We start from the raw sequence: 12,244 nt of genomic DNA, 5'->3' as shown, positions 1-12,244 counted from the left end.
CTGGGAAACAGAACAATGGATAAAAATACATCTGAAAAATATTCTGCTTAAGTGAATCTAAAATTCTAGGATGTCCAAGTTCAAAAAGGAGATTAAAATTAGAATAATGTGCTTTGAAGTACTGAAGTTCATGGAAAAACAATCAACAGTGTGTGGCATCATTTCTTAAATGTCTACTTGAACTCTTCCACAATGCTCCTGGCTTCAATCTGACTACACCTCTGGCCCACAAATATTCTCCAATTAAATCAGCATCTAGTTTAACCCTACTTGAATTTTATTAGCTTAAACTGGAATAACAGAATCCCCACAGTCTGATTCTGGCAAATGAAACAAAGACTGGTAAAATCGAAGAAAATGATCTGAAATAAATACTACACATTCTTGTTTTTGCACCAAATTAGGAAATTCTTATTAACACTAGCAATGCCCCAGGTGTCTCTCCCATAATCCACCCTAAATTATAACTGGGGGTTAATAACCTTTGGTTAAATATAGATTTCTTTCTCTTATTTTCTATAACTTTGTATTTAAATATTTATATTACCCCAAAAGATGTTACATATGTCCCTAAAACTGAGCCAAAGAATTACAGAAGGAATTGGCTCAGTAACTCACATTTCACCTCCAAATGATTCTGTCTGAACAACAGGCATTAACTGCATTAAGCATGTGACTCATAATAGCTACATTTTCATAACTCAGTCTAAAGTGAAAGATTCTAGTTTGGGGGCTTTAGGACACTCCTGTTTTGCCAGTCCCTTAAATCCTGTTTGGCACACGGTAGCACACAAAAAATGATTGTTGAGTGACTGATAATTAAATGGATCTGGAAGGCTCAAAAAAAGTTTCTTTCACTGTTTCTGTAATAAAAAATTTGTACCACTGTAACTCAAGATCTTAATATTCTCCTGCTTTTTAGGTATAATGGGTCAATCTCCCACTCCTAAAGACCTTAAAATTGTCCAATGCATGTTGGAGTGTTTGAGACATTAACAAATATCTTAAAGCTATTTTTTTTCCTTCTTTTAATGATAAAAGATAGTATTTATTGGACTACTGTGCTCTAGGCCCTGGGTCTAGGAAAACACTAGATAAAATGGTAGATTTTTACAAAAAATTTTCTTGCATTTTACCCAAATATATTCATAACTTTGATATTTAGGGTCAGAAAACCAGCCATTACATACAATGTGATCACAGGAGTCCTAAGCCTCCATAGTGTATTCGCTATGTAGTTCTTACCTGTTTCTGGCTGACAAAACGTGTACTGGCTGCTAGAGGAAGAGCCCATGTTAAAGTCTTCTGGACTCTCTGCTTCTTTAACAATTAATGCTTCTTCTTGATTTCCAATGTCTTCTAACTTAGGTGGCTCAAGTGTAACAATATCAGAATCATCACTGACAGTTCCAAAATAGAGATTGTCATCAGGTAACTTTTCTTCCTCTCCCTTTATAATTAGAATCATAATTTTAGAGACATATTCAACAAATACATATGGCCCTCACATTTCCTAAGTATACTTAAGTAGCACGATGATTGGGTTTAAAATAAGTCCTGCTCAATAGGAAAGGAGTACTCAAGAGTAGACTCATCTTTCAGCCTGAAAACACCATCAAACCTGACAGCAACTCTCTCTCAGAATTAAATCAAACTGCTTGCCCACCATTCATTCCTACAGGAGTTGAGAAACAAATCCATCTTTCAAACCCAAAGTCCACAAAAAGGAGAGGATTAATTTCTCACCAGTACTATGGGTTTATTTGGGTTGTAATAAATAAATATGGGTTTATTTATATGGTCAGGAAATCCATAAAAGATTGATTAAATTTTCTAATACACTTCAACAGCTGTAACATGTAAAGATCATCCAGCTATTTAGTTTTTTTTGAGCAATTTTTGTTACTTTATTACATTTGATCAATACAGTATTATATTTGATACACAACTGCACTTAAAAGTGTGTTTTTTTTTTGCCACTTTATTTTTTTAATTGAAGGATAACTGCTTTACAGAATTCTGTGGTTTCCTGTCGAACATCAACAAGAATCAGCCATAGGTACACGGAAGTCAAGTAAAATGCCAAAGGACAAGATTTAGTTTGTTCTCAAGCTTGAAAATTAACTTTCATTTTACATATGAACCCTTAATTTCTCAATATAATTCAAGAATGTAATATATTTCCAAAGAAAATATTAGATGTTAAAAGAATAAATCTTTAACACATAACCAAGAAATCACTTTTCTAAATTAAAAGATGCTTCACTTAATTAATAATGTGCTTCCCTGGTGGCTCAGACGGCTCAGCGTCTGCTTGCAACGTGGGAGACCCGGGTTCAATCCCTGGGTTGGGAAGATCCCCTGGAGAAGGAAATGGCAACCCACTCCAGTACTCTTGCCTGGAAAATTCCACGGACTGAGGAGCCTGGTAGGCTACAGTCCATGGGGTCGCAAAGAGTCGGACACAACTGAGCGACTTCGCTTCACTTCACTTAATTAGGCATTAAAATGGACGCTAACTTTAACTTTAAAACTGACCAACCTGCAAACCCAAATTTTTCAACAAAAGCTATTTATAGACAAAATGCACAAACAGAAATGGCAGCTTTAATTAGTATTCTCTAAGAATTACTGTTTATCAAATATCCAGAGTAAAACACAAGGTTACCTCGAGTGCTGACTTCATTTCCTCCAAAGCAGGGTAAGCAGCTCCTCCCAGTAACACTGTGCCATTTTGGCTGCTCTCTGACATAAAGCAAAGGTCAATTTAATTATATTTCATCAACTTTTTATAGTCTGCATATAATATGAGTAAATAAAATCTATTCCTCATTTTTAAAGTGGATGCAATGAAAAGCTACATGCAATTATAACAATCACTCTATTGTTGTTAAAAAAGATCTCTGCATTTCAAATATAACTACTGGAAATTGTTGAGATAATTTTAGTGAACTGAACTCATTTAAAAATTTACAAAAACTATAAACTCTAAATAAACAATCTCTACTTTACAATTCCAAAGTACTTAAGCTAAGGTGTTTATAAAAACCTGTTAATATGGAAAACTCATTCTCAGATCCGTGAGAGCACATTTCCTGAATTCTTAAGTTTATTCAAAATTCCTAAATGTACCACTATTCTAATGACTGTCAATGCCTGGTAACACAAGGATCAAAACTATGGCTTCAAATTACAAATTCTTTATAATAAAAAATGGACTATAAAAAACAATGACTCGAATACAGAAAAACTAAATAATGTCACCATAACAGATATATTTTATAAGAAACTTATAAGAAAAAAATATACAAATTAGTTTATAATGTCATATTTTTAATGAAAAAGGCTGTAAAATTTTAATAGAAGCTAAAAATGAAAACAGTACATAATAAGCACCAGGTTTTATGCATAGCAAAGCACATGCATTGTTGGTATAATCTTCAGAATCAAAAGAATTATAGATGGCTTTGAATTTTTGGTCATCCTTTGCTTTTCTATCATAAATGTGTATTTTTCATTATCTAACTCCTCCAAAATAACAAAAGAACAACAAAAAAAAGAAACCACCATTTGTGCATGTAATATAGCCCCAAAAGAATACTAATTTGGAGATAAGACTCCTCAACAAAGTTGGTCTTGGGTCCAAGGACCCCTGAGGAAGTTATGAAAAAAAATTTTTATAACACATATCTAAAGATATGCATTTCTTTGAAGAGACCATGCATAGCTTTCAGATTCTCAAAATCTGACCCGTGAAAGATGAAAATCACTGCTCAAATGAGAACAGCAATCAACACATGGGCTCAAAACAAGATTAACAGGCATAAATCTTTTATTTTTCTGGCCTTAACACATCCACTTTATTCTCCTGATGGAGAAATGCCCTGTTTACATTTTAATGCAATTTTAAAAAAAACTTTAAGAAGTAATTTAAACATGAAGATGCATTAACTATTTGCGTTTAATTCTCTATATAATTAATGTGGGCATCAAATCCCATAGAAGAATATTTAACATCAATGCAATACAGTAGTTAAACACCATTCACTACCTATAACCAAAGGTACTCTGAAGTGTGGTAACTGTAGAAGAGTTGAGTAAACCCCTTCTGATGAATAAATAATTCTGTGTATCAACAGTCTTAATCAAGATTAATAATATTTAGTTACCAATTACACTAGCAGTATCAAACATTCATACTGAAGCCCACTATAGCTATAAATAAGGCCCCTGGGCAGGTTGGTGCTACTGGGTTCTTTAGGTCTGCCCACCACATCACACTAGTCTTTCAGTGATCTGCTGGTTTAGACTAACCAGAAAGGCTGCCCACCTAGAAAGAAGGCAAGATTCATGTTGCTCACATATCCTATCAAGAAAAACAAAAAAATCAGACTTCTTTACACTTACCTCCCTGCTCTACCTGCAATTCTTGCAGCTCCTCTTGTGATAAAGATGCACATTCTGGAGCGGGCTTACAGCTGTCACTAGCTGCACCATGTTCAGAATTCACCATCTCGATATCAGACCCCTAGAGAAAAAGCGATCATCAGTTAATTGTCTATCAGCTACCCAAAGCTAGATTTGACTACCTGTAAATGCTTCCATTATTAAAAGTCCCAGATGCTGCTATACTCCAAAGGGAACAGTATCTATTGCTTTTGTTCAATTTAGTCCATAAAACCTACAGCAGAGAAACAGCAGAAAGGAGCCACAGATTTAGACTCTGAAAGGAGTCAGTCCAGAAGTCAAACACTCTAACTGCACTAAAAACCCAAGAGTCAATCTGAATCCCAGAGGATTTCTACATTTAGCTATTTCTATTAATTTGCTTCTACTCAACATTTATGGAACTATTCTAGCCAAGGCATTTTGCTAGGTGTCACAGAGTATAAAAAACTGAAATCTAAAATTCACATTTAAAGCCTATTCAGAGAAACAGTCACAAGTAAATATTAATAACTACTTATTACAACATCTGACTAAAAATTTTTAAGGGCAAGCATTAAAATTAATCTATTAGATTAACATGGCAGGCTATAGTCCATAGGGTCGCAAGAGTCAGACACGACTTAGCGACTAAACCACCACCACCATTACATTAATAGAGTAAACGTTCTCTGTAAAAGTAGACTCTTCTTTATTCTTCCAAGGTTTTTACTTTGATGTCAGATTGTCTTTTCTTTAATAAAAGTGGATCTTAACAGATTTTTTTTCTCATCTTAATTAGCAAAATAAGTTATCCAAAAATGACTCAGTCTCTCTCCAGATCCCTCTCTCAACCCTATAGTTTACTGATCATGAAATCAAAAGGTCTGAGTTCTCCTGAGACATGTAACTCAACATAACTAAGAGACTTCATTAAAGGAGTGAGTTTGAGTTGAATCCTAAAGAGAATTCTGAATGTAAGACTTTGGGCTTGCTAAAGTGGCAGAAGAACAGTAGTAACCGACACAAGGTTTGGGTTGAATTTTGAGCCACTGGGAAGACCAGTCCTGGCCTCGGCCAGAAAGGAAGCAACAGTAAAAAAAAATAAAGGAAATACACGGAAGAGACATTAGCAAGAAAGAGCAGAACCTGATAACAAGATATGGAGGGAAGAGGGATAAAGGTACAAATATAATCAACTCTGTGACAAGGTATCTCTACTACAGAACACCCAAATGGCACACTTGGCTACACGCCAGAGAGGTTTGCTCTCTTACGTCACACTGACGATTCCCACAACTGCCTTGCTCCTACACTGTTAATTATCCTTGAAGGAGTAATTGTTGCTATGAGAGTTGATCTAAGCTTTGGAGAAACACATTAAAAATAGAAAAGTCATTTATTAAAAAAAAATAAAAGAAGAAACAAAAGAAACCACTCAATTTTAACTAGTACAGCTGCTAAGGAATGTTAAAACTTTCTTGCAGAAAGTCTGGTTAATGTTGTTGTCTAAAAGACATGACTAACCAATTGTCTAAACATTAAATTATCAGGGCAATCGTAAAAAAAATACCATTCAAAATTTTTATTGATGCAGGAAAATAAGTGAAGCCTAAGAGGCTGGAAAAAAAACATGAAAACTATAGATAAATCCATTAACACATTATATAGGTATAAATAATTTTTATCCTTTTGCTTCTATTTATCACTATTTTATTATTTTTTCTGTAATTAATATATATTACCAGTGTGAGAGAATAAATTAATATTTACTATATACTGTCATATAACATCATACTTCTGTAATAAAATTCATTTTGTGACAGAGTTCTAGTCATAGTCTTTTTTCCTGTCAAGTTCTGCAATGTAACATAACACAACACAGGTGGAACACGTGTTCTTCATGCTCCTTTCTGGCCTGTTTAAATGCACTCGCTGATGTTTTCTAGCTGTATAATCTTGGCCAAGGTACTAAATCTCTCTAAGCTTTGGTTTTCTCAACTATGAAATGAGAATGAAAATCTATGCCACAGAGGGTTGCTTAAAATTATATGAGAACATAAGCACAAGGCCTGAATGACCAATAGGCCCTCAATAAGTATCTGCCTACTGTCTCAAAGTTGGGGAAACCAATGTACATTAAGATGCTGCCTCATGAAGAGTTTTCAGCAGTGAGTGTAATGTAGGAGGGAAAATGTCCAAGCTACAGATCAGTGGAATCTTATGCTTAAACGTAAAAAACTAATGGCCTTCAAAGAACCAGTTTACATCATTATTAACACTATAATACTACAAGCTGACGTACAAAAAATATTAAATACATACCTCATGATTGATGACAGTCCAACCACAAGATGAATCACTGTCACTGGAGTTCTCAGACATTTTTCGGGTCTACAAATACAAAAACATATTGATATGTGGAAAACACTCTAAAAAATTCTATAGGCAACACAGTATGTGACTGGTTTACTACCTCCCAGGTGAAACTGAGACAACCCACCCATAGATTTACCAGACAAGACAAGTTTGCACATCAATATGGACAAAATACAACCAAACTTAGATTCCCCTGAGCCAAAATAGTCAGATGGTCGCATTGTGGAATGAAGAGGCAAGCTGGATCTGAAAGAAAATGTAGGATTTGGTCAGGCAGAGAAACAAAGTTGAGGAGGAGAAATCGGACTGTGAGGAAGTCAACTGTTGAGAGAATGATGAATTCATCATTCTAGGGGACAGTCAGCTAGAGTAAAGTCTATGTTTTCAATGAACTGTACACTGTGAAAATCATGGCTGAGGAAACCACATAGGGAAACTGGAAGAGTTAAAAGGCCAAGCAAAATGAAGCAGTTCATATTTTCAAGCAGGGAAGGAAGATAATCAAATGGTTTTTAAGAAAATAATCATGTTGGTAATGCTTCAGTTAGATTAAAACACGAGAAGAAAAAGACCCCAAAAGTGGATCAGAGAGTTGTGGAAATTGGCAATAACATAGGCTTTTACTCTAGCTGACTGTTCCCCATTCATCATTCTCTCAACAGTTGACTTCCTCACAGTCAGATTGTTCTTCCTCACCTTTGTTTCTCTGCCTGACCGAATCCTACATTTTCTTTCAGATCCAGCTTGCCCTTTCATTCCACAATATGACCATCTAACTATTTTGGCTCAGGAGGATTTCCTTGTCTTGCCAGGACTAGACAGACTCAAGTCCTAAATCAGAACACACTGGTCACTTTACCTGGTTTGTTCTTCCCTTGCTATCTAAACTCCTAAATTTCAAAACTAAGCTCATTAAAGTGCTATCTCTACACATATCTTATAAATGTTTCCGTTATTGCACATATCCTGGGAATCCATTATATCTAAGCTGATGGTTAGTGTTTTAACGGAACTCTATTGTAGATAATACAGAACTAAGGCACAAATGAGAACAGGGCAAAAAATACAGACTTGAACCATTCATCAGTGATTCTGAAAACTCTTATAAATTAATATTTTAAAAAGAAGATACAGAGACGTGGCTGGTCACTAATACTACAAAATAAGTATGTTTTCAGACAAATTATTCAAAATCTAGAATAAGACATAAAGATAATTGTGTGAATTTTAATATCACACTAGACAGAATGTTTTACAGTAAGTTTACCTGAAGTAAACTGATTGTTTCATTTACAACTAATTAGGGCCTAGGCAGTTTCTAAATTTAAAGGTAACTGTAAAATAAACAAACAAAAAAACTATTAGAGTGAAATACATGTTTTCTGTCTAGTAGAAAATACTATCCCCCAAAGGTTCAGTCTAAATCCCTATAGGCTATTAACCAATTTTATATTTTAGCAATTTTATTTCAGCATTCCTTATTAGATTGACTACATAAAGCCCAATTTCTCATTGAACCAGTTTTCACAAGTTTAAAACAACTTTCTGATGTTACTATTTGTATGTGAATTGTTTTATAACAGCTTAAAAGTTACAAGTTAACATGAGACTGCACAAAGACTGAGTAGTTAACTTAGCAGGAAGAAAGAATGGTTAAAGCAGGCTTTATAAATGAGGTTGTAAGGTTTTTAGACATGCTGCTGCTGCTGCTAAGTCGCTTTAGTCATGCTAGGCGGCATGTTTTTTAACTGAAAAGCAAAAATTTTTTAATTGAGAGATATCACAAAAAAATTAAGGTCTAGTTCCTCATTAACAGCAACAACAAAATGACATGGAAAAATTTCCCAAGAGATAATGAGGAAAGCACTATGGAAACAAAGGCAGAAAAAAAATGACCTGTGGGATAGAAAGAATCAACGCAATATTCCATGGAAAAGATGAGCACCTAAATTCAACCAGTATTGACAAAGGGGGAAAGGGTAAAGAAGATGAGGAGGAGTCAGATTTGAGAAGACAAAGTTGAAAGATTTTTAAAGAACCGAATAACCAAATACAGAAGGGAGAACATATAGGATATTTTGGTTTAACTGACTATTTGGAAAAACCATTCTACACAGAACAACAAGTAGGTAGGGCTTTGAGATTAAGAAAATTGGCTGAAGCCTAAAAAGGCGTTCATTCTTCACCATGTGAAAGCCCCTCCTCCCTCTGCAAATCCCCACTTCTGAACCTCCTCAAATAGCTATGGTTTTTCCAGTAGTCTTGTATGGATGTGAGAGCTGGACTATAAAGAAAGCTTAGTGCTTTTGAACTGTGGTGTTGGAGAAAACTCTTTAGAGTCCCTTGGACTGCAAGAAGATCCAACCAGTCAATCCTAAAGGAAATCAGTCCTGAATATTCACTGGAAGGACTGATGCTGAAGCTGAAACTCCAATACTTTGGCCACCTGATGTGAAGAACAGACTCACTGGAAAAGACCCTGATGCTGGAAAGATTGAAGGTAGGAGGAGAAGGGGACGACAGAGGATGAGAGGGTTGGATGTCATCAGTGACGCGATGGACATGAGTTTGAGTAGGCTCCGGGAGTTGGTAATGGGCAGGGAAGCCTGGCGTGCTACAGTTCATGGGGTTGCAAAGAGTCAGACACGACTGAGCGACGGAACTGAACTGAGTAGCCCATAGGCTTCCCTGGAAGCTCAGCTGGTAAAGAATCCACCTGCAATGCAAGAGACCCCAGTTTGATTCCTGGGTTGGGAAGATGCCCTGGAGAAGGGATAGGCTACCCACTCCAGTATTCTTGGGCTTCCCTGGTGGCTCAAACAGTAGAGAATCTGCCTGTTAAAATGGGAGACCTGGGTTCGATCCCTGGGTTGGGAAGATCCCCTGGAGGAGGGCATGGCAGCCAACTCCAATATCCTTGCCTGGAGAATCCCTATGGACAGAGGTGCCTGGCAGGCTACAGTCCATGGCCTTGCAAAGAGTTGGGACATGACTGAACAACTAAGCACAGCACAGTAGCCCATATTCTCACTGCTGTTCCATCCCACCCCCCAACATTTCCCAGTGCATATCTTGGCTTGCACACAGGCAACCTTCTAAAACTGCAGGAACACCAGACCTTATCAGTCAGTCAGTTCAGTCATTCAGTCATGTTGGACTCTGCAACCCCATGTACTGCAGCACACCTGGCTTTCCGGTCAGGGATATTTAATGTGTATGTATCTCTTACCCTTATCTAGGTAATTTCCATTTAAACAGTTCATTTAACAGATAGTCCCCAGAGAGTTATCTGTTTACCAATCAATAATTCTAATTGCTCTGAAGATAAAGACAAGATTTCAAAAGAAAGTTACATACATTGCTAAACTGACACTTTTTATCATATTTAAATTTCTCAAATCTAGGAGCCCACTTTAATTAGATCCCTGTTAAATTCTATTTAAATTCTATTGCAATTCTATTGCCCTGGAGAAAGAACAAGCTTGACATCTAGCCCAAATGAGGAAAAAAAGATTCCCTACTGGCCATAACTCCAAGAGTCTGGAGAAGCAAAAATCACAGCCCTATTAAAGAACCCTCTTAATTCAGATGTTTTCAAAAATTTGCATGCACTAAAATTTTAGAAAGTATATGTCTAAGCCCCATTCTAGACACACTGACTCTGAAAGCCTCTATCAACTACAAACTGGCACTTGCCAAGAGCGTCCACCAGCAACTGAACAACAACGGAGTTTGCCATCTGCCTTTGTGGAGACTGAACCCTGTGCTGTCGTAGCTGTTTAACATTAAACACCCTCTGAGGCCATTCAGGATGGAGTGAAGCACTCTGTGCTCCAGGGAATCTGGTGGAATAGGTCTTTAGATAGTAAAGTAAGGGCTTGATTGCACTGAACTCCCCTTCACCAAAGCCTTACATATCAACCTTCCCCGACTATCTCTTTGGAGCAGTCTCTCAAAGCTATCTGAGGTGCTCTCAGGTTGCAGTCCTCATTTTGTCTCAAGTAAAATTTCACTCACAACTCTCAAGTTGTGCATCTTTTTTCACAGACACCGCCATTGCATTTGAACCTCCTCATTACAGAGTTATCTGCTTAAAACGGTATTTTGTCATTCCTTAAAAATGTTAAGATTTTCATAGTCTTAAAGATAATGCTCACAGGCCTTAAATATCAAGTGTTCTGTTTCTAGCATTTCATTCACTCTTCATTTCTTCTTTTTTCCCTTAACCTTTTCAAGTAACCTAAAAAACTTAGCTTTCTCTTAACTCAGGCACACTGCATATTCTGATCTCAGTTCCTCACCCCCTAACTTCTACCTAAACTCTGGTGCCCACTCTTCTATCTCAGCTAAGGCATCGCTTTGTGAACCATTTCCTGACCCCATTCCCTGTTCCACTTCGAGGGGCTTACTAATAATAACTTAAAGCTATAAAGCTAAGGATATACTTTATGAAGATGATAAACTTGAAGCCCTTTTCCAGACTCAAGTGAAAGTGAAGTCGCTCAGTCGTGTCTGACTTTTTGCAACCCCATAGCCTACCAGGCTCCTCCGTCCATGGGATTTTCCAGGTAAGAGTACTGGAGTGGGTTGCCATTTCCTTCTCCAGGGGAATCTTCCCAATCCAGGGATCAAACCCAGGTCTCCTGCATTGTAGGCAGATGCTTTTACCATCTGAGCCACCAGGGAAGTTCCAGGCTCAGGCTTCCTTTTATTCCTCAGGGTAGTTTCTTATCCCAATCTCCAGCTACAGATTTTCCCAGTGCTTTCTGGATGACTGTAGGTTTCTCAGCATCTACAAGACTAAGATCATCTTCCTGCTGCTCTTCCTGTTTCTATCTCAGAGAAGAGCATTAACCAAAAATAATATGGTTATAAGCAAAACCCACCAAACATCATGTCAAAAATCCTAGATTTAAGGATAACTACACTTGAAATGGGCTTCCCAAGTGGTTCAGATGGTAAAGAAGCCACCTGCAATGAGGGAGACCTGAGTTCGATTCCTGGGTTGGGAAGATCCCCTGAAGGAGGGCATGGCAACCCACTCCAGTATTCTTGCCTGGAGAATCCCCATGGACAGAGGAACCTGGTGGGCTACAGTCCACGGGGTCGCAGAGTCGGACACAACTGAGCTTCTAAGCACAGCACATTTGAAACAACTAAAACTTTGCCTTGACCCAAGTCTAAATACTTATGCACTTCCTAATCCAACTTTATCATTTCTCATTTCAATTACAGTGACAATTCTCTAACAGATCTCTGCTTACAGTTTCAAATTCCTCTCTGGTTACTCCTTCCCAAGGCTGCCCCTACTATGTTTATCCTACAACATAAATCTGATCACTTAATCAGTCAATCACTTAAAATTGGGTCTCCACTGCCTTCAAGGCAAAAGTCTCCAAACTCCTTTATAATAAGATCCTCCAGAACAAATTACTGAAAG

The 12,244-nt window shown here is 37.1% G+C and overlaps 1 protein-coding gene across 9 annotated transcripts in view; it reads right to left on the bottom strand.

Annotated features, from left to right (window-relative positions):
- Window positions 1-12,244, bottom strand: part of CCPG1 (cell cycle progression 1) — a 42,324-nt gene that overhangs the window by 15,551 nt on the left and 14,529 nt on the right. For all 9 annotated transcript variants that reach the window (XM_027553944.1, XM_027553939.1, XM_027553943.1 and 6 more), the window contains 4 exons: window positions 6,751-6,819; window positions 4,408-4,528; window positions 2,669-2,745; window positions 1,246-1,450 (listed from right to left, as the gene is read on the bottom strand). In XM_027553944.1, the coding sequence (XP_027409745.1) occupies window positions 1,246-1,450; window positions 2,669-2,745; window positions 4,408-4,528; window positions 6,751-6,810 (463 nt within the window). In that variant the 5' untranslated portion in view covers window positions 6,811-6,819. Of the gene's footprint in view, window positions 1-1,245; window positions 1,451-2,668; window positions 2,746-4,407; window positions 4,529-6,750; window positions 6,820-12,244 lie in introns of those variants that run through there.

Source organism: Bos indicus x Bos taurus, chromosome 10 (assembly GCF_003369695.1).
Source record: "Bos indicus x Bos taurus breed Angus x Brahman F1 hybrid chromosome 10, Bos_hybrid_MaternalHap_v2.0, whole genome shotgun sequence".
NCBI lineage: Eukaryota > Metazoa > Chordata > Mammalia > Artiodactyla > Bovidae > Bos > Bos indicus x Bos taurus.
This window is presented reverse-complemented; position numbering and strand designations above follow the sequence as displayed.